Here is a 27127-nt window from a genome sequence, read left to right as displayed (position 1 = left end):
CACCCAACCGACACACGCACCTCCTCCACACAAAAAACGATGTCCATTGTTCTGAAACAAAAGCTAAGCAATAGTTGCATCATTTTGGCCAACAATTGTGTTGTTTTTGCTATTTTTTATAGATACATTACACCGAGGGGGGGCATCCCACGGCAATCAGATTCGACAATGTAAATTCTTAGTCGGGGACACCGCTATTGTAATTACATTCTTATAAACTACCTGCTATATGAACTAACTATGGCATTCCCTGTTTTCCTCAATATACAGACATCTCATCTTAACTACGTTACTAATCAAATTAAACTTTATTTGTCTAGCACCTCTCATAGTTTAGTGCAATTCAAAACTTATTACAGGTAACTGATGAGCTAATAAGACAAAAAAGTCAAAGTATAAACTGTGAAACAATAAAGCATGGGCGCGACGTCCAGAGACTTGACAGTTGGTGCATCCACTGCATTGTTTGATAATTAATTGTGAGTATTGAGAAACGTTTTCACTGACTGTGATGCTTGTAAGGCACAGCTGAGAAGTTTTCACACCATGACACGTTGCCTTCAGCTCTTAAACTGGCGACTCCAGTGGTGTCATTTCCTAAAGTTATGCACGAAGACTTTTGTAGTGGTATTTTAAAAGTCTTTGTATATGTGTGGTTTTATTGGCTGAATTACAAATGCAATACATGCATCGATTGGTTTAGTAAATCAAATCAGATTGAAAACCATATTGCGAATCCTACATGAGGATCATGGAGCAAGATGCACAGCAGCCTTTCAATTTAAATGAACAAATTCATCAATTTAGGCCTGAATTATGTCCCAAACTATATCTGAAAAAAAAATATATAATTTTTACATTTAATGAATCTTTTCAAATATATAATTTTTACATTTAATGAATCTTTTCTGAGGCGACAGGAAGACCGAAATATATATCTATAGAAAAGCAAGAGTTGTAAGGCTGAAATCAAGAGCTTGCGAATGAATGCAATATTTAGTAGCTTTTTTGCGTCAATCTGTATCTTTGTGTGTTTTTTTGTCTATAGGCTGAAGCCCTTTACGTCATACAAATTCCGGATGCTGGCCACCAACGATGTAGGGGACAGTGTCCTTAGCAAAGAGACAGAGGCGGTTACAACTCTGCAGGATGGTGAGAGACTGGGAACACTGGGGAGGAAAGACAAGGAAATATGTGGATTTGAAAACATAATAGAGATGGACTTAAGCCATCTGTCTGCCTGTGTGTCTTTTTCTTCCTCATTATCTTTCTCTGTGTTTTCTTTCCAGTGCCTAACGAGCCTCCAGTGATCCTCGCAGTGAAACCAACAACCACTACCTCCGTCCTGGTGCAGTGGAAGGTATTTGCAGACTCTCTAATACAACAGTTATCCCTGAGATTCACATACAGTATATACACACAGGCCTACACAACAAAACTTTGAGTGCAGGTTAATCAGCTATTTGTAAAATGAGACTCCTGCAGGCTAACTGTATGCAGTATTTGTGCTGCATGTGTGTGTGGATGCAATTATCATTATTTATTGAACCAGGAAAGGTCAGAGGGCAGCACAGACAGATTGGTGGGATATCAAGAGGGAGAGACAGATGGAGGTACAGACTTTCCTGGCCTGGGGAGAGAAATGTTCAAACTCTTACCAACAGGAGAGCTGTTAGAGGGCGAGAGAAGCAAACATTAGCAATGTCCAACAACGGAGGAAAAAAGAGGGATGGTTTTAGAGCAACCGTGACATGTGAAAAGACAGTAAATACAGCCTGGCTACTTCACTGCTTGTCACTCTTCCTCTTCTGTTTGGAAGTGTCTTCTCTCACTACTTCTCGCCTGATGTCAAAGCTGAAGGAGGCAATGAAAAACAAAGTCACCAGCAATTTCCTCATCCTTTACAAGAGTGCCAAACCCACTGAAGCATCACTTTGTCTGTGCGGGTTATAGCCAGACCAATCCACCAGCCCTTTAAAGTGGACTCTGCTGATAAAATACTGCTCTGCCAGCCTCCCAGTTTCCTGTCAGTCACCTCACTACACCAAGAAAATGCACAGTGCAGAATTCTTTCGTTTTTAGAAGTAATACTTCTCTATATGTGACTGTGTGCGCTTGTTTGCAGCGTCCCGATGACAACAGTATCAACGGGGTGTTGACCGGATATCGGCTGTATTATAGAGAGCTCCCAGCAAACAACTCCACTTTCGCTAAAGCAGAAATCCAGGCAACCAAAAACAACACCACAAGTGCCCTCATTACAAGTGAGTAGCGCTGATACTATGATGTTTACTGTTCACTAAGCCCCACTCCCGCTGAGTAACTGTTGCTATGCCTGTCAGACGTTTTGGTCCTTGCGCAGCACATTTTACAGTTTACAGTGATGAAAGTGTTTTATCACTTGCTGCATAGTAGTTTTTGAATCTATTGGTTCTTGATTGCAGACAGGGCCCTCATTTCTAGTTGAAATGAATGGAGATTTTATCAGCTTTAGCTAGCTAGCTAAATAAGCTAACGTTAGCTCCATGAGTTGGTTAAAACACATTCTCCAGATGACTCATTTTATAACGAGAACACTGTAAATATGCGTAGGACATGAAAATGAAAAAAAACAGCTTTGTTCTTGTATTTCTTTTCCTCTTAAACACAGTCATTTTATTGAATGGCATTAAAATTGCAGAATTTATTGTTGAACTTGAAATATTTGTTGACGTCTGCCTCTGTCTTTCTCTCACTCTTCACAAAGCCAAGAGCACCTTCAAGACAGTCAGCAGTGCCTCGCTAACAGAGTTTGAGTTGACACGTAAGTAGTTTAAGATTGACCTGGGAAGTAAAGCTCCTGGAATCTTTATGTTTAAAGCTTTAGTGCGTAACTTTTTGATATTACTGAACGTCCGTTACATTCAAGCCGTTGCCAAATGAGTTGCTACAAAGCTAATTAAGACTATCAGCTCCACACAACTCTCTCTCTATTTCTCAGTATGGCTATGTTCATAAGATTGTGGCGTCCGGTGACTTTCCCGCGCAGAAGCTCGAGTGAAGATAATGACCTCTTCTGAAGAGTCCATCGTGTTTTTTTAATCCTCTGTGTCATCTTTGGCTACTAGCAACCGCGTGGAGGAGGGGTGGGGGCGCGTGAAGGCTTGTATCATGTGGACGCCCGACAGTGTTGTTGTCATTACTTGAGGCTGTTTTATGCTTCTGCGTCAAATCGACGGCGTACCCCCGCAGACCCCTCTGCGTCGACGCAAACCCCTCGCCGAGCCCTCCGCCGTAGCTTGACGCGCACCTCCAAAAATTTGTAACTTTGCGTCGAGGCGACGCAGACCGCAAGGACTGTGATTGGCCAACTCGTCCTGTGTGTTGATAATCGGTGTTTCAAGCAGCCTACTGTGAGGATTAGTAACATGCTAGTTCACTGACATCAGCTTTGCAAATAAACTCAGACATATTGTGGTTACAATGACGGGGTTATCCGTTTGTAAAGTGTCTATATGTCAGTAACGTTTTGAAATTAGCACTTTGCCAGCAAGCAGTACTTTGTGGGCAGTGCTAAAGTTTGCTTGCTAACATAACATAAACTGGATCTCTCTCTTTAATTGGAAATGGCAGAGTTTCGCAATTGACCCTCCGGAAACCACACACCCCTTAGCATTCTGGCGTTGAAATGCACCGCGATGCAAAGAAACCCATTCAACCCCAACACAGAACTTTGAAAGGGTTACGATGCCGTTGGAGCGACGGCGTAGCTACGGCGTTGGAGTTGACGCAGAAGCATAAAACAGCCTTTAGAATTCTTCATGGGGGCGACAGAAACTACGCACTATACCTTTAAGATTTAGTTTTATTTACCTTGATAAGTAACCAGCTTTTAGAATGAGAAGAACAAGTGGCGACGAAAACTAACATATTCGCTTTGCATGCATGTTGTATATGTAAATGTAAGTATTTTCATTTCTTTGTAGAACTAAAGAAGTTCAAACACTACCAGATTGTTATGACAAGCTACAATATCATCGGAGAGAGCCCACCCTCCACCCCAGTCGAGGTGTCTGTTGGAGAGGCAGGTAGGTGAAAACAGAATGGAAATGTTAGACTGGACACAATTTCAATGTGTGGTCTACACATCTTGTTTATGAACATTTACACTTGTAGGATATGACGCCAGAAAAGCAGATTTGAGTGTTGTTAGAAATTTGCATTTTGGGCACATAAAGGAACATAAAGTTTGGAGTGAATCTCTAGATCGGTGCTCTTCTTATATCAGTTACAGTGAGTTATAAAAGATCCTTCTTCTTTTTCAAGATTTCTTGAGAGATATTTTATCACAATATCATTTTAAGCATGAAAGCATATTCTGGGCCTTAGAAATAGTAGTTTAACAGATCAATCCCATCTCAAGGTTCACTTACTGTACTTTTTTCTACTTGCTTTTGCTCAGTAGTTGTCATAATTTCATCCGTAGCACATCATGCTTTTGAGGATGTGATATGTGTGAAATCTCTGGAAGAAGCTGCCAAGAGGACCTTGAGTTGGGATTGTTTTGTGAAATTATTATTTTTCGTCTCTGTTTTGTCTGCTTTCTGTCACTCTTGTTCTGTCCGTCTCTCTCTCCTTCTCTTCTCTTTCTCGCTTTGTCCTGTCCACGCGTCCTGTCCTGTTCTCATTGCCCCTTGAGTGGCATTGCTTTATGTGTGTGACGGTGCGTGCGCATACATCTGGACACATCTGAATGTCATCAAGAGCCGCACAAAGTCATCTATTTTGTAGTGATGGCCCAACCTCTGTTTAACTTTCACCACAGAGTCAAACCATAGATCCATTACACAGACAGGAGTGCAAATATATTACTCACACACACACACACACACACACACACACACACACACACTACAAAGCAGGCAAACACACAAACAAGAGTGGGGGTATACACATTTGCACGTTATGATAGCACCCACACGTTTTTGCAATTTCCCTCACAATCTCACGCCCTCTCCATCAGACCAACGCTGCATTCCTATTCAAGGGGTGTGTGTAGTGTGTGCGTGGTGTGTGCGTGTAGGCCTTACATATCACATGCAGATGAGCAAGAGGTGAGGATAAGCAGGGGGAGGCAGAAAAAGACTGGAGGTGGATGATGAAATGGGGTGATATGGCCTTTTCTTTAGCCTCAGGTGCAAACTGCTGAGTGTTCGTGCATATTCATGGTACAGTGGAGTAACAAGGTCCTGCCTTAGGCCCCTTCTAATTGGAAGGGTAGAACATATCTTCCCCAATTCTCACTCTAACACCCAGCTGCACACATGCACACAGTAAGTGTCTAATAAAACATCTTGCCTCCTGCAGCTCCATCGGTGGCCCCTCAGTCTATCAGAGTGTCAGCTGTGTCTTCCTCCATCCTGGAAGTGACTTGGGACACACCCCCCCTCGAGACCCAAAATGGTCTTATCCAAGGATACAAGGTGACACACACCAAAACGCACACACACAAAGATTTCCTTGTTGCAGACATACACAAGACAGGAAAAGACCCAAACACACACGCACAAAAGAGTGCTTATAGTATAAGTGTCCCTGTGGTAGAAAAGCACACCACACTGTTTCTGTCTGCATTTAAAGTGACTCTCCTCTTGTCTTGGAGTGTCCTATAGAGAAAGAGAGAGAATTAAGTTAGAGGAAGAATCCGAATATCCTTTAATGGTTTCAGTATCACTTCTCTGCCTGTCTCCATGCCCCCCCTTCCTAGTGCTTCAAACACAAGGTTATCTGTCCTGCTTTAGACACATTGATTTCTGCTGGAGCAGAATGGAGAAAGAAAGAAGGGAATGTAATATTTGCAGAGTGAAGGAATGAGATGAGCTAGTGATCCCTGTAGAATCCTGATTAGAGGAGAGGGTCGAGTGAATACGTTTAAACTACAAGAGACGAATGGACGGGAGAAGGGGAGTGTGAGGCAGAGGGGGTTAACGAGATTGAGACGAGAGAAACGGAGCAAAGAAAGAATATTTGATGAATGAAGGTTCAGACTTCTGTTACAGTAACACGCCCACTCTGTTAGGTGAGCAGCACAGATGGCAGGTACGACTGAAGATAAACTACATTGCAAGCGCTTGTTTAACGCACTGAGCACGATGGGTAACAGGTAGTCTGGCTCAATGGATGTCCATTGCTGGGATAAAGCCTGACATCACCTCCCATGTCCTTCCCCTCTCGCTATCTTCGCTATCGGGGCTTAGCGCTGCCCAGGACGGTTTTGATTAGTTTTAAGATTTAAAAACAAGCCAGAGCGTTTTTTTCCCCCCTATCCCAGAATAAAATGGGGGTTGAGCCAGAGCATACTCCAGCGCTGACACAGCGCTGTAGGTATAGGTGTGGCAATGCAAGACTAGGTAACAGGTAATACCAAACTATGCTAGTGGAATTTCTCCCACATTATCGTTATCAACTATGTAGGCAGATTTGTATACAGTGGGGGAAATAAGTATTTGACCCCTTGCGGATTTTGCAGGTTTGCCCACTTACAAAGAATGCAAAAATCTACAATTTTAATCATATGTACATTCTAACAGTGAAAGACAGAATCCCAAAGAAAATTCCAGAAAATCACATCATATGAATTTATTAAAATTGATAACCATCTGATGAGGAAAAACAAGTATTTGACCCCCTGGACAAACAGCAAGTATTCTGGCTCCTACAAGCCAGTTAGTCTTTCTTTAAGACACAGTCCCAATCCGAACCAATTATCTACATTAAATATACCTGCCTCACCTCGTTACCTGTATAAAAGACACCTGTGAACACCCAAACAACCAGCATCCAACATCACTACCATGGGCAAGACCAAAGAGCTTTCTACGGACATCAGGGACAAGATTGTTGATCTGCACAAGGCTGGGATGGGCTACAAGAGAATCGGAAAGCAACTTGAGAGAAAAGATAAACTGTCGGTGCAGTTATCAGGAAATGGAAGAAGCACCACACCACCGCCAACCTCCTCGGTCTGGGCCTCCACACAAGATCTTGCCTCGTGGGGTGTCCCTGATCATGCGAACGGTGAGGAATCATCCCAAAACCACAAGGGGGAACTGATGAATCAACTGAAGGCAGCTGGGACCACAGTTACAAAAGAAACGGTTGGTAACACACTACGCCGTCATGGATTGAAATCCTGCAGCGCACGCAAGGTCCCCCTGCTCAAGAAGAAACATGTACAGGCCCGCATGAAGTTCGCCATTCACCACCTGGACGACTCAGAAGAGGCCTGGAAGAAGGTGATGTGGTCAGATGAGACCAAAATAGAACTTTTTGGCCTCAACTCAACTCGTCGTGTTTGGAGGGCAAAGAACACCGAGTACAACCTAAAGAACACCATCCCCACCGTCAAGCATGGTGGTGGCAACATCATGCTTTGGGGATGTTTTTCAGCCAAGGGACGGGACAACTCCATCGTATTGAGGGGAGGATGGACGGGGCCATGTATCGTGGAATTCTGGACCGACATCTCCTTCCCTCAGTGAGAGAGCTGAAGATGGGTCGAGGATGGGTGTTTCAGCACGACAACGACCCTAAGCACACCACCAAAGCAACAAAAGAGTGGCTGAAGAAGAAGCACATCAAGGTTCTGGAGTGGCCTAGCCAGTCTCCAGACCTGAATCTGATTGAAAATCTTTGGAGGGAGCTTAAAATTCGAGTTGCCAGGCGACAACCTCGGAACCTGAATGATTTGGAGGCTGTCTGCAGGGAGGAGTGGGCCAACATCCCTGCCGAAATGTGCACAAACTTTGTCACCAACTATAAAAACCGTTTGACATCTGTGCTGGCCAATAATGGCTTTTCTACAAAATATTAACATGTTGTTTGTCCAGGGGGTCAAATACTTGTTTTTCCTCATCAGATGGTTATCAATTTTAATAAATTCATATGATGTGATTTTCTGGATTTTTCTTTGGGATTCTGTCTTTCACTGTTAGAATGTACATATGATTAAAATTGTAGATTTTTGCATTCTTTGTAAGTGGGCAAACCTGCAAAATCAGCAAGGGGTCAAATACTTATTTCCCCCACTGTAAATGAGTCATTGATATTTTGAGTGAAGCCCAAAACTGATTTTCCTTGTAGTATCAACTTTTAAGATTTTCTTACACTTTATACTACAGCCATCCATCATGCTATTCCTGCCTAAATAGGTCAGTCTTTCTAAAAGAAGTGCTACAGACACAAACAAAAACCTGAAAATTATGATGTTTTTCCTCCTTTGCAAAGCACACATATAGCCGCTGTTTTTAGATCCTATATCAACTCTTTAACTAAAGAGATATTTGGAAAATCCATTTAAGGTTCTTGAGCTCATCAAATACTATCATAACCATGTACATGACAGCTTCAAATTGTTTTTTTGGACTCATCCTGATGGTCTCACACTCTTACCAAATATTAACATAGACCCTCTACACCCAACAGTAGAGTGGATTACAAAATCACCTGGACTTACTGAACCATTAGAATAAAGTATCACAAGGAATGTCCCCTAAATGAAAATACCCCTTTCATGCAGAAGGTAAAACATTTTCATTTTAAATTGAGTATATGGATGAGTTTTTCTGTATCTCGTTATTGAAAGAGCCTGTGTGAAGGACATCGATGGTATAATGCTGCCCTCAAGTGCTACTTCTAAGTTTGGAAGGTGTAAAGATAGCTTACTGTGCTTTGTAGTGCCTTCTGTTTCGAAATAATAACAAAATGGAGCCCTTTAAAAAGTGGCTCTTGGCTGTTGTTTTACTTTATAAACTGCACAGAGACGGTTCATGTTGCAAACAAAAGAAAAGTAGCTAAGAATTTTACAAAAAAAACATTACATTGATTTACTTGAATTACCAACATAAATGAAGTTTGCCTTCAATTGCTACCACATATCTGAATACTAAAACCATTTTTTAAGACATCCCTGCTAAATGTTAGGTGTCATTAAAGGTCTCGGTATGTATACCTTCTTGTTACACACTGAAGCCATATTTATTATACATACCTGCAAACTTGTCACCTTCATCATATGTCATCCATGTGAATCTGCTGCGTGGGCTGTGGTTGAACACGTTCAAATCAAGAACAAAATCTGCTCTGGCACATATTCGTTTTGCTGTGAATTTGCACTTAACATTAAAACAACTAAACCATGATGAGAATAAGTACTGTAACAGTTGCTGTGGCTATTTTCTCACCCTAAAGGCTCTTGTCAACATACTTTTTTTCAGATTCATCTCTAATGCATGAGGCTCAACCACCTCTGTAACCTTGCTGTTAGTGTGTTTTTGATATGGTTGTATACTGTATGTGTGGGGAAAGGCAAGGCAGTTCCCGTGTCAAACCAAGCCTTTTTTTAACTGGGCTCTCAGCTGTTGTGCTGAGATGATAGATGAAAATGTTTCCTCAACATTCAGCTGAGATTAAACAACATGTAGTGATTGGTAAAAGCACACCTTCAAAGCAAGGTAGCTGCTCTAAAGAATATTACAGCGGATATGCACCTGTCCAGTGCCGTTATGAGCAGGAGGCAAGCTGTTTTAATGCATCAAACTGATTTTGTTACGGGATATGCATTTATATAGGCTGTTTACTGGCAGTAAGATATCAAGTATATTGCTTATCTTTTTTTTGCGCTCATTATACACAACCTGTTTCATTAAAAGTATGTGACCTAGAATACAATATAAAGGTGACCCATTCAGGATTTCTAGAATACTTTGTTTTTTCAAAGTCAATTAAGTAACACATTTCTCAAATCACCACAGTTGATATATATGAAACTTAACCAAGAGTGACAAAATGGTCTATCGGAGGTGCCAAAAAGCCACATAAATAATATTCTTCAATGGTAACTAACACAGAGTCTGAACTTTAAACCTACTTCATCATAGCTTTGATTAATTTTTATAAAAAAAAAAGAAGCCATTTTTGGCATCATTAAATTGTGACATTCACACGGTACAAGGTCTCAATATTGAGCTCATCATACTGGGTGCAATAATCGGGTGACCTTTGTTCTATTTAAGCACACAGGGATAGACCAAAGTAGCCCGTGTGTCTTCATTACTGGCCTATGTCGTGAAAGTTAATGGTCACGTTCACGATTATTGGTTCCACATGAGCATGGACAGTAACACATGGACTACATTCTACATTTCTGATCGTTTGATGACATGAATCAGAATCTCATGTTGTATGATTGTAGAGTTGGTGTTGTGAGGTTTACAAATACTCTGCACTGTATACACTAAAAAAAAATGTTGTCGTTGCCGTTATTGACGCTAATTACAAGTTGACGTTTGATGAACTAGAGAAAAGGTATTATATGTACATTTATACCAGACCAGTGGTATCTTTCTGCAATAAGAAATTACACTTACTTTACCCTTCCGTTAAACTGTCAACGCCAAAACAAATCTCTCCATAACCAACTTCTCCTCCTTGTTAAACAGCGCGTGAGCATTTGTATATTGTATGGATCGATCAGGAGACCTCAGGAGGAATGGACAGAAAGTAAATAATATACAAAGTTGGCAGAAATAAAGTGACGGAGAGGAGGAGTGGAAGTTGTTTGGAGAAAAACACAGCCAGTGTTATTGACAGTGTTATTCCTGTGTTGCAGATCCACTACTGGGAGAGGGACAAGCAGAACCAGAGTGAGAAGGTCAAGGTGATTTTTGTCCCAGACACCCGTGTGCACCTCACCAACCTGACCAGCTACACACCCTACCTGGTGACTCTGACTGCCTTCAACACGGCTGGAGACGGCCCTCCCAGTGACCCCCGCGGATCCCGCACCCTGCAGTCTGGTAGGGAGTGCTTACAGTTCGCTTCCCTAAAACCAAATTACCAAGCATCGTGTTATAGTTTTTTTGAATTCCTTTATGTAATTTGTCTACCTCCATGTGTCCCGCAGCTCCCAGCCAGCCCAGCTACCTGTCCTTCTCAGAGGTTACAGGAGGAAGTGTCAATGTGTCCTGGGGAGCTCCACTCACTCCTAATGGACAGCTGGAGGGCTACAGGATCATCTACCAGCCCACTGCTCCTGTACAAGGTATGCACACACATGCTTTTTACACACACACACAAATGCATGTTGAGGAGGACACTGACATTTCCTTTGAATTGTCTGTGTAAGAGCAGGAGTGAGTAAAGTGGTGACAGTGGATGTGCGGGGCAGCTGGCAGAGATGGCTGAAGGTTCGAGACCTGGTCAAAGGAGCGACGTACACGTTCAGTGCTCAGGCTCTCACAGTCAGCTATGGACCACCCATACAGGCAAACATCAGTGCTCAGCCTGTGCAAGGTAGGCATGGCTGTAACCCAGTGTGTGCTTGTGTGTGTTGGTGTCTCTACTTCTTTAATCGTGTCGTGGAGACAAACATCTGTCCATACAGTCCCGTAATGGGGACTCAACTAGGGCTGCAACTAACAGGTATTCTTATTATGAATTATGCTGGGGTTTTGTTTCTCTATTAACCAAGTTTGAACCAAAATGAATTAAAAAAAAAAAAAAAAAAAAGATGTCTTGCCTTGTCTGACCAACAGTACAACCCCCCCACAAAACAAAAGATATTCAGTTTATAATGACAGAAACCCCACATTTAACAAGTTTGAACTATCAAATATTTGGCATTTTTTGCTTTAAAAAAATTTCTCCAACGATACATTGATACATCTATTATCAAAATAGTTGCTGATGAAGTTTCTTAAATTAATTGATCAACTAATCGTTCAATCGTAGCTCCAGACTCGACTCCTATTTAGGGACATAAAGAGTTAAGTGTAGAATTAGGTTAAGTCTAAAAAAAAAAAAACATTTACTATATGTCCTCAGAAGCATGGGATCCATGTAAATTTGAACTCAAAAAGTCTTAGTTATGTGACTTTAATGTATGTGCTGACAGAACTGCATTGTACAGCCATGTATTTACTGTAGTATACTGTTTAGAGCTTTTTATTTGATCATGTCAAGTTATTTTATATGTTTATGTTGTCACATTTACGTCAATAAGCTAACAAACCAACAAACGGTTATGGTAAAAGGTTAGAATACGTTTTCAGGAAAGGAAGTGTGCGTAATGTGTGAGTGTCCGTCTCTGACACTACAGGCGCCCCTGGGTCACCCATGGAAATGTCCATCACCAAGACGTCGTCTGCGCTCACTATCCACTGGACAGAAGGAGAAATCGGAGCAGCACCGGTCACTGGCTACGTAATTGAGGCTCGTCCATCAGGTAAGCTCAAACACAAACACCGCATGCACCTTCTCATCATGTGCACCAAATCTTTTGATTGATTAAGAGGGAGGTTAAGCATTACACTAAACCTCACTGAGCGCAACTTTCTCCAGATTCATTTAGTCCTGCTGCGCAAATCAAGTCAGCAGCAATTTTCTAATAAAGATTACCAGAGGTATAAAATACATAAAGGGATTGTCTGTGGCATGCTGTTTGAACACTCTGCAGGAGAGATTGAAGACTCATATTATTCTACCACTGGTAATAATAGTAATACACCTTTTATTAGTAATAACAGTGATCATCACCCCATGATCATCATCATTTTGAATGTAATTTGACAATTTATAATTTCATGTAATCACATTCTGACATTTGAATGGGAATAATTCTCAAGTTGAGCACTCTCCCTCTTTCTCTCTCTCTCTCTCTCTCTCTCTCTCTCTCTCTCTGTTTCTCTCTCTCTCTCTTCTCTCTCTCTCTCTCTCCAGATGAAGGAGTGTGGGATTCCTTCATCAGACTCCTCCCTCCCAGCAGCAGATCGGTTTCAGTGCCGCTGGAGCGCCTCAGGTCAGGGATCAGCTACGAGTTTAGAGTCATCGCTGTTAATCGCTATGGTTACGGACAGCCGAGCACACCTACTGCTGCTCTTGCTGGTAAACACACACACATACACACTCTTTCTCTCACACACACACACACACACACACACACAGAGGCTAATGAACATATCCAGGGTGAACCAACTTGTCTAACACTGTAGTAGGAGGTTGCTGTGATTGTGCCTTTGTGCCTGCTGCCATCTAGAGGCAGAGCCGTGCAACTACAACTGTGCTTGTTGTGCAAAGAGACAAGCCTGTCGCACGATAATTCATGTGAAGTCTGCAATCCAGACAATTATACAGCTTCCTCTATCTGACCCAATAAACTGATCTGAGGAAAGAGACACTTCCAATCCTCTTAAGTGTTTTTTTTAATCAAACTGTTTGAAATATCAGCAGGATGCGTTTTTTGACAGTAGGAAGAGGAAGTCCTCTAAAAATATAATTGACAGACTTTGAAGATTGTTCTCTGGTCCTGCAGGACAAACTATAGTATCAATTTGAACTAAACCAAAAGAAAAGTTGCTTCCTCCCTCATACGTGTTCCTCCTTCTCTCCCCGTGCTGTCCGCCCCTCTCTGCAGCGCTGTCAGAGCGTCCGTTCTACGAGGAGTGGTGGTTCCTGCTGGTCATGGCTCTGGTGGGACTCATCCTCATTCTGGTCCTGGTCTTCACACTGCTGCTGCATGGGCACAGCAGCAAGTACAAGGCCTGTGGCACAGGTCTGTGGCTCCAATGGTCATGTTCTAATGTGATAGATGCATTTTTCTCTCCTCAGTCACACTCACATTGTTCCACTCAGTGTCACCATATACCACCACATACCCCTCCACTGATTTATTACAACGTACTCCACTTTTTGTGATTCTGAAAAGCTGAGACACTTCACTTGTAATGTATTAAAGAGCAAACTTGCCTCTAGCAGTCTTGTTTCTACAGGACCAATGCCACCTGTAAAGGGCCTTATGAAAGAGGAGCGTCAGCCTTGTTCCTTCAGGGCACACAGCACACTGAAGCATCTATATTCCTGAAGCCTCGCTGTAATTTCTCTAGGCTTTTAAATGGCTTTAGATTTATGCTGAAAATGAGCTTTTTAATTCACACAGGTTTTTAGTAATAATTTAGATAATGCTAGCTAATTTAAACATTTACGGCTATAACCCATATAAAACTAGACTGGGGAGATTTCACTTAACTGGAAAGAGACTGCTTAAAGGCTGAAACATGCTGTAAGAACAGACTAAGTTTGAGACATACTTGAGTTACTGTGATAAATTGAGTTCCATTTCCAAGACTTATATTATCCATTTATCAGCAATTTACTGTACGAGGTCTCATAAAATGCAAACTAGTAAACTCTTATTTTGTCTTGTGTTCTGAATGAAAAAAAAAGAAGGTTCAAACGGGAAACGTATTAAGGGAAAGTTCAAGGGTGTTAAGTTGTTGGTTTTTTTTGTTTGTTTTGAAAATGTAAAAAAAAAAAAGTACATTACAGTACAGGCAAGAACACCAACAAAAACAAAATCCTCAGCAAAATCTTTCAAAATGATAGTAAATGATTCAAATAAGGATTTCCATGTTCAAAACAATGTTATTCCTGTTGATTTAACGTAATGGAGCAGCCCTACCCACAGGACAAAAAGCTAAGTTACCTCCCAGTTGATGATACTGACATCGAGACTGCTCTATTATATTTTGGCTCGCACCACCTCCACAGGGTCAGTCAGGGAGCGCAGCAGCCTGGAGCTGGAAGAATCAAAGTCTTACTCAAGGATGCTTACTGACATGGATTGAAGGAAAAACTCCCTCCTCATTATGACCAAAAAAAACGTTAGTTTGTCTGATGTGTGGCCCAGTTACTCCTCTAAAGCTTTGGTTCTTTATGTTGAAGCTTTTCTTCCTGTTTTCATGTGAGTTTCTTCTCCTCTCAGGCTTCCTGGGGTGTTCTCAGTTGTGGGCACAGCAGTACTTACTTCTGGGTTCATACGTTTTGAAAAAACCTGGAAAAGTTATGGAATTTGAAAAATGCAAATTCCAGGCCTGGAAAGGTTTTGGAAACATAAAAAGACCCAGAAAGTTTTGGAAAAGTAAAGAATTTTTTTTAACACAGCATAATATGTCATTAATAAATGTATTTTCACGTCGTCTTAACCTCAGCATTGTATTTGGGGAGCGATATTATGAATCCCACTATGAACCACATAAATTGTCATTCATTTTATAGTTACTGAGGGTAAACTTTAACACAGATTGGTATTCTTATTGTATAATGGCGACAGACATTTTCAGGAAGAAATAGTCATGGAAATTTGCCAAAAAGTCATGGAAAAGTATTGGTTAAAATGCGTATGAACCCTGTTACTTTTACAGTCACTTTGTGCGTGCGTGCTATTGGGTGCATGCCAACATCTGTAATAAAAAGTCAGCCCTGACAAGCACAGGTTACATCAGAACAGTTCTTAATCTGAGTTGCCACAGAAACCTTGGCACAACCTCTGGGTAGTGTGTGATGAACAAGAGCGAGGGAGGATGGAGGAGAGAGAGTGCAGGCAGGACAACAACAACAAAAAAACCAAGGGAAGAAACAATGGGAGTCAGTGGGCGACAGGCAGTAAATGAAAGTTTTGGAAGATAAATCATCCAGAGCACCTTGGTGTGTTCCAAACATCATATATATTTCTCCCAATTTAAAACGTGACTAGTTTCCTTTATTGTTCTATTGGTTATGGTTATTGGTGGATAAATTAAAAAGGTATTCTGTGTGGTTATTGCCTGAGTGACAAATTATGCATCCTAGTGTCATTTGCTTCTTATTCTGCGGCCTGAGAGGTAGCTGAATACACAACGAATAAAACAAGAGATTGCACATAAACTCAGAGGACAGAGGAACAATTTCGCAAAAACATTCTCAGCTGCTGCCCCATGTGAGTGACTGAACTGCTTTGAATATTTATCTGAACCTGTTCCATCTGATTCCTTTTTATTTCCCTCCAGGGAAGCACATGTCCACAGCAGAGGAGTCAGTAACGTTAGACAATGGAGGTTTCACTGCTCTGGAGCTCAACAGCAGAACGCTCAACACCAAGAACTCCTTCCTGAAAAAGAACGGGACTAGGTGTGCACTCACGCACTCACTCACTCACTCACTCACTCACACACACACACAAACACACACATATATACACACACATATACACACACCTTCCTGTATTTGTTCAAATGTATATGTGATTTCTTTTAGATGTTACATGTACTTTATTGTTAATGTGCGTGTGTGTGTGTGTGTGTGTGTGTGTGTGTGTTCGGTGTGTGTGCGTGTGCGCGTCCAGGTCTCCTCCCAGGCCCAGTCCAGGTGGTCTTCACTACTCTGACGAGGACATATGTAACAACTATAACGGAGCAGTGCTCACTGAGAGCACCACACTCACGGAGAAACCCACCGAGGTCTCTGAGTCAGAGGTATCTCTCTCTAACTGTCTCTCTCAAATTAATTTTGGCCTAATAGAAAAAGAATCCTGTGTTACCGGGCGTCCCTGGTAGTTATTAATAATAATGCCCACGCACATATACATCAATACAACACTGCTGCAGCATCAAAAGGTCTCCATTTTCTTCTACTCTCTAATCTTTTCTTTTCTACATCAATGGTGAAGATTCTTTTTTCAAAGTTAAGGCACATTCCATGTCATGAAGACGATAGAATGTCTACACTTTTGTGCTATTAGATAAAAGCAAAAATGCGGGCAATATGCAGCAGGGAATTTGAACCGAGGATGTTGCGGTGCTAACCCTTCAGGCAGCCCCTGGTTTGTTTGATTTTGAATAAAAAATGTATCTCAAAAGAGAAAGTCAAACCAGCCTACCATTTTCACACCACTGTGAAAGCTGATTAAACCATCTGATCTGGGAATGTATCTGATTGAAGCTTCTTTGACAGTAGAAATTGAGTTCTTTGTACTGTACACATGTTGTCGGCCTGAGGTCTTGCTGTGATGGAAGGAAAGAAAAGGCAGAAGTGACAAATAAAGAGAAGCTACACTAATTGGCTAAAATCACTGAGCTGTCTCCAACCTTCTGCCGATTCAACATGCTGAATTGGCCAAAGGGCCACTGATACTGGCTTAGAAGTACCTCCGAAGAAGTATACCATGTCATGTCAGTGTCTTTGGTTCAATTCCAACCTTTCCCTATTTTCCTGTCTGTCTCTACTGTCAAATAAATGCAAAAATGACAACAAATAATCTAAAAACTACAGGCAATGGTCAACCACAGATGTGCAGATGCCTAAGACGTTCACGCCAGCTCTAAAATTCCTTCCTCCTTTGAGCTTCTCTCTCTCTCTCTCTCTCTGATAAAGACCAAAATCAACCCCCTGCTGTGTGTCTGTGTGTTTGTATGTAGTTAACAGACAGCGACTACGAGGACGAGCAGCCCAAGCACTCCTTCGTCAACCACTACATGAGCGACCCCACCTACTATAACTCCTGGAAGCGGCAGCCCAAAAGCCTTAAACCGATCGGCACTCCTTTTGGCTACGAAGAGTGTGCCACTGCAGAAACGGAGCCCTACTACCAGACCGTGGTAACCCAGCACAGCACAGGCGGCGCGTACACACCCACAGGGCAGCCTGCACACACACACGTCAACCCCAACACCAACCCGCCTCCGGGGTCACGCACCCCTGTGACGGGATTCTCCTCATTTGTTTGACTCTAGAGACAAAATCTGCACAAAATGATACACACACACGTACACAAAATGAAGGAGGGGGCCCGGTATGTGTTTGGACTAAAGGAGAGCGAGCCGGCGGCTTCAGAGGAGAGGGAAGGGTGAGATGGGGAGACGTGGGACGGACTGGTGACCAAACAGCCCTTCATGCCCCAAAGAACTAAACCTACACTTCTCACTCGCCTTCTCCCCTCGTTCACAAAGATCCTCACTGTGTCGACAAGTGTGTGTGTGTGTGTGTGTGTGTGTGTGTGTGTGTGTGTGTGTGTGTGTGTGTGTGTGTGTGTGTGTGTGTGTGTGTGTGTGTGTGTCGTGTTGCCCTCCTACTCTATTGCGCCCCTGTGTCACTGTGCTTACACACACAGTTACTGTCCTCGTTTCCACACACACACATTTACACCGGCATACACCGCCAGATATTCATGCCTATTCCAGAGACTCTCCCGACGAGAGCTAAGAGCGATTCCTACATGAGTTTGTTTGTGTAAATGTCGAGGCGAGGATTCGACTTCAAACTGATGGAACGTGGAGTTTCTGCACAACGCTTCTTCTCCGTTTTCTGTATTTACACATGTGCACAAATACACACGCATGCACTCCCTGATGAGCCATTTCAGTATCTCCCGCTGGGAGAGAGGAACTTCAAGGTTGAGGAGAATCATTAAAAGACGGCACAGAAGGGAGCAGCTCTTGTTGACAGACTGGTTCATGTACACAAACACGAAGCTGTCAGCTTTAAAATACCCCCACACAGAGGAAAAGAAAAAAAGAATAACAATCAATGATCACAGTTTTTGAACTTGATAATGGACGGAGAGAGCGGGCGTGGGCGGGGGAGGTTCTTCAGAAGTTAAGGCATTCTCAGTGAGAGTGTTGTGTGGTTTCTGCGAGCGATATGTGATGTTTGGGGTTTGGGTCGGAATATATGAAAACCATGTTTTTTACCGTCTACTGCCTGTTGTCAGCGCTCCGTATACCACAGCCTCGCAAGCCGTAATGCTTGCACTGAGCCCAACCCCACACATTTCATCTCTCTTCTGTTGAAGTTTAATTTTTTACAAGTTTGAATGTGTGTTTGCGTGTGACACGTGTGCGTACAAGCATGCGTGTTTAAATGGCTCTATGCACAGCTTAGAAGCCTGTTCATCCGTCTGTTGTTCACTGCTAAGCAAAGCGTACCATTGTATGTATGTTTGTGTTTTTAAGATGGATTTTGTACAGGGAAACCCTTTTTACGTGTATGCTGTTGTATGTAGTTCGACCATGTTTGTGTAATTCAGAGCAGATAGTCAAACGGCGATGAAGCGGGTCCTCAGCCACACTGACCGATGAGAGGAAAAAGAAGGTAGCTCGTTAAACAAGAATCATGAAAAAATAAGCTGCCGCGAATGAGCGTGGAACAAGATTACAGGATATTTTAGGAAATCATTGTTGTTCAAACTGAGTGTGATTGAACTTTGAATCATAAGGCCCCACTATCTGTACCCTGACCTCAACTCCAGCAGCCAAGCTGACACACATGTACTTTATAGTGCAACAAAAAAATCATCTGTAAGTTTTTGTTCATGAATAATTTTAAGATTTCTCCTCCTTCCCAGCCAGCCAGCAGCCTCCCTCACTCTGTCATGCTCGTTTTGAGTCCCATTACAGTGTGTGAATAAATGGTCATTGTTTAACAGTGTGTCTTTGTGGTCTGTTTTAGTACTGAGACAGTGAACATTTCTCTTCGGATCATCGTCTACATTTACACCAACTGAATAAAAGATATACATATTGATATACATTTTGTAACTGCCTCAGTGACCCTGAACTGAACTTCCTCACTGAACTCCCTTAACCAGGATTGTTTGTCTTTTAATAAAGTAGTAAAGGGAGAAAAACACCAGAGCTTTATCAGTTGTTGTCTATTAATTATTATCTATCAGTGTTTCGATGTTCTGTTCAGCATGTGATACCTTTCCCTGAATAAAGTTGTGCATTCAAGGATACTGACAGCAACAGGGAGCTGAATTATTAAACATTTAGTAAGAGGGCATTCAGCAGAGGCAAAGTGCATTCACTGCAATTGTGGTGAAACTACAACTACACCAAGCAAACTGCCATATGTTATCAAGTAAAGGGTTGGTTCACCCACATTTTATTTGTCCACGTTTTGAGCTATTTGTCTCTTAGATTTCTGCCTCCACTCCAATACAAGGGAGGTCAACAGGATTTCATTTTTGGTGTTCAAAGTTTTTAACAATTATGCTTAAAAATTCATAAGTATTTGCGTGTCTTCACAGAATCAATCAATCCTTCACTTTAGTTTTCGCCAAAGGCGGTTGGTTGTGCAGCAGTGAGACAGAAAGACAAAAAAAACAACACAAAGCCTATAAATACAAAAGAGAAATGGCAAAAAAGTACTCAACTTAAAACGTTTTTTTTTAAATGCATTAAATTATGAAAGAAGGCAAGCTAGGTTTATTTATATAGCACATTTCAGCAACAAGGACATTCAAAGTGCTTTACATAAAACATAAAAAAGCAGTTAAAAACAATTAAAAACATTTGTTAAGAAGTAAACATGTAAAATATTTAGAATTTAGGTTATTTTGTTATGAACAAGAAAATATTCTCATCAAAAACACTATTATCACTGCTGAAGACTGTAATAGTGATTTAAGCAGTTCACAATCATGTAGCTCGGATGCTGAATATTAACTGATTTAAAACAGATTCCACTTTGTTGTTGTTTTTTTTATAATTTCAGATACAGACCTTTTCTCTTTCACCACCGAATCCAGGTAAATACTTTATATGTGGCTTAGCTTTGGTTCTCTAATTACTGACACGCTAATCAGCCGAGCAGTTATTGCCGGTAATGGAATTTACCCATGCAGTTGTAATCAAAGGGAATGTAATGTGATTATATTAATCATATCTCATAATTTTCATTCTACCTATTTAAACCTTGTGATACCACCAGTACATGCAGACGATGAGATTTACCCTCCTAAAAGCTTGATGTGAAATCTATTGTGTCAGAAAGGTAATGATTTATATTAGTGCCAAAATTAATCCATAATTAATCAATGAGAATATAGAAAATCAATTAATCTCTTAGGTTATTTATTCAGTAAAAATAGCAAATGTTTGCTGGTTCCAGCTTCTCAATCTGTGAGACTTTGCTGCTTTTCTTGTACTTTGATACTTTAAAACTTGTACTTACATTTTACATGTTACAAACATTGACTGTAAATATTAATATTAACAGTCTATGGTTACAAAGTACTTAACATTGTATTATTGCTTTTACTTAAGGAAAAGTTCTGAATACTTGTCCCACCACTGTTAGTAATAACTAATAACCAGTGGTGGAATGTCACGAAGTACATTTACTCAAGTTCTGTACTTACAATGCTGAGGTGCTTTACTTGAGTATTTCAGTTGTATATGCTACTTGTACTCTGCTACCAAGAGGCACATTTGGAACTTACTACTTCATTACTCCAAAGTAATGAAGTACAAAGATTAACATGTTTGTTTTAAAAACCAAGAGCCTTTAAAACATGATACATGTTTATACAGTAAAATAGCCTAAACTACCCAACTGTGTTTAAAGTAGTTAGAATGAGTCGACCATGGCTCATATGTTAATAGTTCAGTAATAATACTAACAGACTTAAGTATGCCTGTATAATGGTACATTTTGCTGTTAACAATTGTCACTTGTTTTGACTTTGACTTGTATACTGGACTATATTGATATTGTGATATTGCCGCTGTTGCCATGGTGGCCGTGTGTCTCCCGGCCACCATGGGCCGCTGTGGGATGCTGAAACAGACCCCGGGAAACAGTTGTGGTGTCCGGAAGAAGGACTAGCATGGTGGACATATTTTTCACTTTATGCTTTGCTTTTATTAATGATTTGGTATAATATCCTAATATTAATAATCACCGATTAAAACCTTAGCGTCGCACTGAGCTGCGTCTTCAGATAATAGCGGCTGTTTTCACACTACGTAGCTCTGGGCTGGAGTAGCCGTTACACCGCTGTCTGTCTGTCTGCCTGCACACGTCGTGACTTGTGACCTAGTTTGGTTTGGTGAGTTTTCGTCTCCTCCTACTCCATTATTGCTTAATACTCATCTCGATACTCCTTCTTCCTTCGGTAGCTGCGTGCTGTATCAATACATGTCCAGCCACTGTCCCCGTCACGTTGTAGAAGACAGGACGGCTGCGTCGTTTATGTAGCAAAATACGACGGTTAACACATTAATGCGTGCCTGTGTGTGTAGCTAGCTTGTAGGCACATCGGGAGTTAACACTGATATTGTTGCAGTTTATGGTCGTTTTATTTTAGTTGGCAGAGACGGGCCCAGAAAAAAAAGGCACCCACTGTGTTACAGACATAGCTCATGGGCCCCTTGGAGGCCCCCGGTGGGGCCCAGCCACTAACCAACACTAAACCAGTAACCTCTTAAAAATGAGTGTTACTATTTGTGAGCTAAGTATTCTCAGTCAACATTTTGGCTTCATTGAGTGAGGTCCTAAACACACACACACACACACCCCAACAGGACAAATAAGCATTGGTGGAAAGTAGTACATTTACTTAAGTAACGTTACAATTTTGAGTTACTTGTACTTAACTTGAGTATTTAAATTTTCAGCTAATACTCAAGTAAAGTACAAGTAACGTTACCTTGAAATTGTATATAAGTACTTAGTTACTTTACACCACTGAAATTTGAAATGTCAAAGGCAAATTTGAACATGGTTTTGATTCTGTAATAAAATATTTGAGATGTAGGAGCTTTGTTTATTGATAATGGAATCACAATGTTATTAATGGTGTCGGTTAATGGAGTTTAAGTGCAGTTCATAAACTTTTGCTCACTTAGAAAGCAGTAACAAAAGCAAACAAAAGATTTTTTTCTAAATTGTCTTTACACAAAAGAGATGCAAAGCTCTTCTGCTATGTAAACTCAAGCGTAAGATAGGTTTCTTAATATTGTGGATTTGCATGTAATAAAACAGCCATTAGTGATTAGTTGTATGACGTATGTTTAACATACAGTAACCTAAATGGGGGAAACCATGGTAGAAGGGGAATTCCTACATTTTTCTGGATACCAAATTAAGTGGGGCTGAGAAAAAGTAATAGAAACAGTTTTAACATAAACTGAAATTTGTAACCTTCATGAAGGCAGAATTTCTTGCAGAAATGTTGTATCCGACTGCATTTTATTTAGTCTATTTCTTTTAATATTTGTCTTATTCTGATGTGTGTGTGAATTTTCTTTTGTTGAGCTGCTGTAACAAGGACATTTTCCCAGTGTGGGATTAATAAACTATCTTATCTTATTAGTTTTAGCTAGATGGACCTAATAAACTGGGAACTGAGTGTATATTTCAGTGCACATACAAAGGAACTGAACCTGAAACTAACTTGCGTTTTTTTGCTTTTACAGTTTTTGTAGACTGACCTGAGTGGGATGAAATGTCAGGAGCCTGAACACAGACCAAAGAGGGTGACATCTTAATTCAGCGACTCTGAAGAAGAAGAAAAACGCCGTGAAAAAAGAGCACACTGAACATTAACCATGGCTGAAGTAACTGTAGAAGTAGATGAGGAGATGGCGAAGCAGGACTTGGAACCACTCCCAGAGCCACTACTGATAATCATGTCCCCACCTCCACCATTCTTACCTGTCCCTGGTGAACCCACCATGTTTTGGCACAAGTGGCTAAAAGCTTTTGAACACTACGTTGAAGCACTCGGTGAAAACGAGCTCGTCGACTCCACTAAGTGTATGCTCCTACAGAACTGCCTTGGTCTAGAGGGCCAGCGTATCTTCACAACACTGATCCAGAGTGAAACCACTTACGCAGCGGCCATCCCAGCTCTGACGGCCTACTTCAACTCTGATCCCACCTCTCAGATGTACCGCCTTAAATTTCATCAGAGGGCCCAGATGCCCGGAGAGACTCTAGATCTGTTTGTGTCTGCGTTAGAGGAACTGCTGGAGCCTTGCCGCTATGGAAACCTTCAAGACAAACTTATCCTGGATCAGCTGATTGAGAACACCAGCTACCCACAACTCCGAGAGAGGCTGCTGTTGGAGAGGGAAACTCTGACCTTGGACAAGGCATTGGCTATCGGTAAAGAGCTTGAATCTGCTTTAGACGAATCTGAACTGTTTGGCTTTCATGAGGTCAGTGTGGACATCGGAGACGATTTAGACCCCCCTGTTCAAACAAAGCGCAAAAGAGGGCGACCTCGGCGTGGGGAGGTAAGGCCGAAAATGAAAGCAAAACCACGCTCGACTAAAATCCAAACAAGATCATCTAGATGCAAAGACAACTACTATTACAGCAACGACAAGCTATATTACAGTGGAAATGAAGAAGATGAGTATAAGAGCGCTGATAAGACCGATCGGGCTTGGGATGAAGGCAGCGATAAAGCAGGTAAGGATGATAACGGAACCGTGTCCTCATCGTCACAGAGGATGAAAGAGGAAGACTGCGACAAAGCTAGCGATGGTGTCGTTGATGATGACGGTGACGATGAAGACTTTGTCCTTCCACCGTCTAAACTAAGAGGCCCCTACTGTCCCATCTGTACGGACAAGCGCTTCAGAGACGCAAACAAGCTCGCCAGACACATGAGGACGCACACAAAGGAGAAACCGTTCAGCTGCCCGGTCTGCGCTTTTACCTTCAGCCAGTCCTACCACATGACCCGACACATGAGGAACCAGCACGGTGCCGGCCAACACATCTGCTCCACATGTGGGATCAGTTTGGGGAGCTATGCCGAGCTGCAACGTCACAAGAGGACGCACGCGCCAAAGGTTCTGTCGTGTCCCAAATGTCACGAGGAATTCACTAACAATGATGCATTTTGTAGTCATGTCATGTCCCACAGAAAAGACCAGTCCACCCAGATAGAGGGACAGAGTTCTCAGCAAAGTGATAGAGTGACAAACCAAGAAATAATCGAATCGTGTAACCAGGACAATCACGAGAGTGACTATAGCAATGATAATGTTTCGGAGAATTGTGCAGAGTCGGATGGGGATTCTCAGGATAAAAAATCTGAAGTTAACGTTAAGGTTGAAGATAAGGACACTGATGAAGGTAAATCTCAAGATGGAGGCAGTCGGGGGAAAAAAGTTGCCTCCAAGACCAAAAAAAGAGGCCACTTCTGTCCTATCTGTATTGACAGGCGCTTCAGAGGGTCAAACAAACTCGCCAGGCACATGAGGACGCACACCAAGGAGAAACCGTTCAGCTGCCCGGTCTGCGCTAAGACCTTCAGCCAGTCCTACCACATGACCCGACACGTGAGGAAGCAGCACGACTTGGGCAAGTACATCTGCTCCACATGTGGGAAAAGTTTAGGGAGCTGGCTGGAACTGAAAGCACACAAGAAGACTCATGCGGTTGAAGGCCTGACATGTCTTGCCTGTGATAAACAGTTCAAGGAGAAGGCAACACTTGTGAGTCACCTGAAATTACACAAGAAGGTCCAGTCCAGCCCTCGGAGCCTCGCCTGTGGTGATTGCGGCAAAGTATTCGGCCGGTTGTATCATTTGAAAAGGCACATAGTGACCCATCGCAAAGCAACAAACGGAGAGTGTTACACGTGCCCTGACTGTCAGAAGGATTTTGCCTTCCCGGAAGACCTCAACAAACACCTGGAGATTCACGCGAAAGAAAACAGCGGGACTTGTCCGAAATGTGACGAAACCTTCAGTAGTCCAGAAGAACTGGAGACGCACATGGGAGTCCATGAGAAGTCTTATGCCTGCAGCATCTGTGAGAAGAAGTTCAAGGTTGAGTACGCGCTGAAGAAGCACGAACAAGGCCACCAAGACGAACAGTATTATTGTTCTCTGTGCCGCAAGCGCTTCATTAAGCTGTCTCACTACAAGAGGCACATAATGGTCCACGAAAGACGGGAATCCAGATGTCCACACTGTGACAGCGTCTTCCTACAGTTAACGGCTTTGAAGTATCACCTGCGGACTCATACAGAAGAACGGCCGTACCAGTGCACCTGTTGTATCGAGACCTTCGAGGAGAAGGAGGAGCTGGAGCAGCACTGCCTCAAACACCGGAAGTTCAAGAGGGAGAGGCCGTACTCGTGCACTCGGTGCGATTCTGCTTTCTCTAGACTAATTGAGCTGACCGACCACATGAGCGTGCACGATGGGGAGCAGCCGATGAACTGCCCCATCTGCGGCAGGACCTTCCTGAACAAGAACAAGATGGAGAAGCACCTGAGCATCCACACGGGGGAGAGACCTCACCTCTGCTCCATCTGCGGCAACGGCTTCCCCTCGGCCGCCAGCCTCAAGTTACACATCCACATCCACACCGGAGAAAAACCCTTCCAGTGTTCGCAGTGCAGCAAGAGCTTCAGGTCGTCCAGCGGGCTGCGGCTGCACAGCAGGCAGCACATGGAGGTGAGGCCCAGCTACGAGTGTCCCGAGTGTGGCAGGACGTACGGTCGCATGACGGAGCTGAAGATGCACCAGCGCTATCACACGGGGGATAAACCGTACGCATGCACCTGCTGCAACAAACGCTTTATTAGCAAAGACAAACTGAACGTCCACATGAGGATACACACGGGGGAGAGGCCGTACTCCTGCCCCCACTGTGGACAGACTTTCACACAGACTGGGGACAGAAACAGACACATCAGTAAATACCACTCGTTAGATAGTGGAGGAACAGAGCTCCAGTGACGCTTCGTTCGTTGCTTTTGATAGGATTGTTCCAGTGGTTTTGCATGTTTCCAGGGGTTGGTAGTAGAGGTGTGAATCTTCACTGATCTCCCGATTCGATTACGATTATCATGTCTTCGATTCGATATCACGACGCGTCAAATACATTTTTCTATTAAAGCCACGTAGGATATTTAATTCATAGCTTTCCAAGCTTCAAAAACAAAACATTCTGCAGTGCTCTAATACTAAATACATTGGATACATAAAACTATACAGCACTGAGCACATGGCACTTCCTGAATGTGCAAAACATAACAGAATATGTAAACAGAAATGTTGTTAGGCCTACATTAAATTGTAAACCAAAATAATCGATTATGAACCTACTGATAATCGATGCAGCATCGTCCATGTCCACGATTCGATGCATCGATTATTGGATAAGAACCGTTTAACCCTTGTGTTGTCTTCGGGTCAAATTTGACCCGCTTTCAAAATGTCTATATCAGAAATATGGGTTTCTTTTAACTACCTAATTGTAATTACCCAAAAATAACATGGATGGATGATTCCATACTGTGCGCTTCGCAAGTACAACAAAATATTTAATTTTTTTATGTTTCTAAACTTAGGTTTCACTGAAGGTTTTGCATTTTTTTAACTTAATGATTGATTCAATGATTTCCTATAAATTAGGTTTATTGACCATGAATTTCAAAAATAAGTGTAAAACTAGTAGTAAGTTGGTGTTAGTGGTGGATTTACATGGTAGTAAAAAGAAGTGCTAAACGTTGAAAAAAGCACCAAAA

General features: G+C 42.2%; 2 protein-coding genes across 4 annotated transcripts in view; both read left to right on the top strand.

Moving 5' to 3' along the window:
* sdk1a (sidekick cell adhesion molecule 1a) overlaps nucleotides 1–17865 on the top strand; it is a 252184-nt gene extending 234319 nt beyond the window's left edge. For all 3 annotated transcript variants that reach the window (XM_028594450.1, XM_028594442.1, XM_028594455.1), the window contains 15 exons: nucleotides 1049–1152; nucleotides 1290–1360; nucleotides 2126–2264; nucleotides 2747–2803; nucleotides 3966–4067; nucleotides 5347–5462; nucleotides 10649–10835; nucleotides 10943–11080; nucleotides 11170–11331; nucleotides 12137–12262; nucleotides 12757–12921; nucleotides 13451–13588; nucleotides 15861–15981; nucleotides 16196–16325; nucleotides 17268–17865. In XM_028594450.1, coding sequence (XP_028450251.1) covers nucleotides 1049–1152; nucleotides 1290–1360; nucleotides 2126–2264; nucleotides 2747–2803; nucleotides 3966–4067; nucleotides 5347–5462; nucleotides 10649–10835; nucleotides 10943–11080; nucleotides 11170–11331; nucleotides 12137–12262; nucleotides 12757–12921; nucleotides 13451–13588; nucleotides 15861–15981; nucleotides 16196–16325; nucleotides 17268–17576 — 2065 coding nt within the window. In that variant the 3' untranslated portion in view covers nucleotides 17577–17865. The remainder of the gene's footprint in view (nucleotides 1–1048; nucleotides 1153–1289; nucleotides 1361–2125; nucleotides 2265–2746; nucleotides 2804–3965; nucleotides 4068–5346; nucleotides 5463–10648; nucleotides 10836–10942; nucleotides 11081–11169; nucleotides 11332–12136; nucleotides 12263–12756; nucleotides 12922–13450; nucleotides 13589–15860; nucleotides 15982–16195; nucleotides 16326–17267) is intronic.
* Nucleotides 17866–21436: 3571 nt separating this feature from the next.
* On the top strand, nucleotides 21437–26467 carry LOC114566115 (zinc finger protein 420). Its single transcript, XM_028594456.1, has 2 exons — nucleotides 21437–21679; nucleotides 23049–26467. Exon 2 carries the CDS (start codon nucleotides 23181–23183, stop codon nucleotides 26334–26336), a length of 3156 nt encoding a protein of 1051 aa, XP_028450257.1. The 5' UTR covers nucleotides 21437–21679; nucleotides 23049–23180; the 3' UTR covers nucleotides 26337–26467.
* Nucleotides 26468–27127: the final 660 nt, after the last annotated feature.

This window comes from Perca flavescens, chromosome 2 (genome assembly GCF_004354835.1).
Source record: "Perca flavescens isolate YP-PL-M2 chromosome 2, PFLA_1.0, whole genome shotgun sequence".
NCBI classification, from domain to species: Eukaryota; Metazoa; Chordata; class Actinopteri; order Perciformes; family Percidae; genus Perca; species Perca flavescens.
The sequence above is the reverse complement of the archived record's forward strand: the minus strand, read 5'-3'. Positions and strand labels throughout refer to the sequence as shown.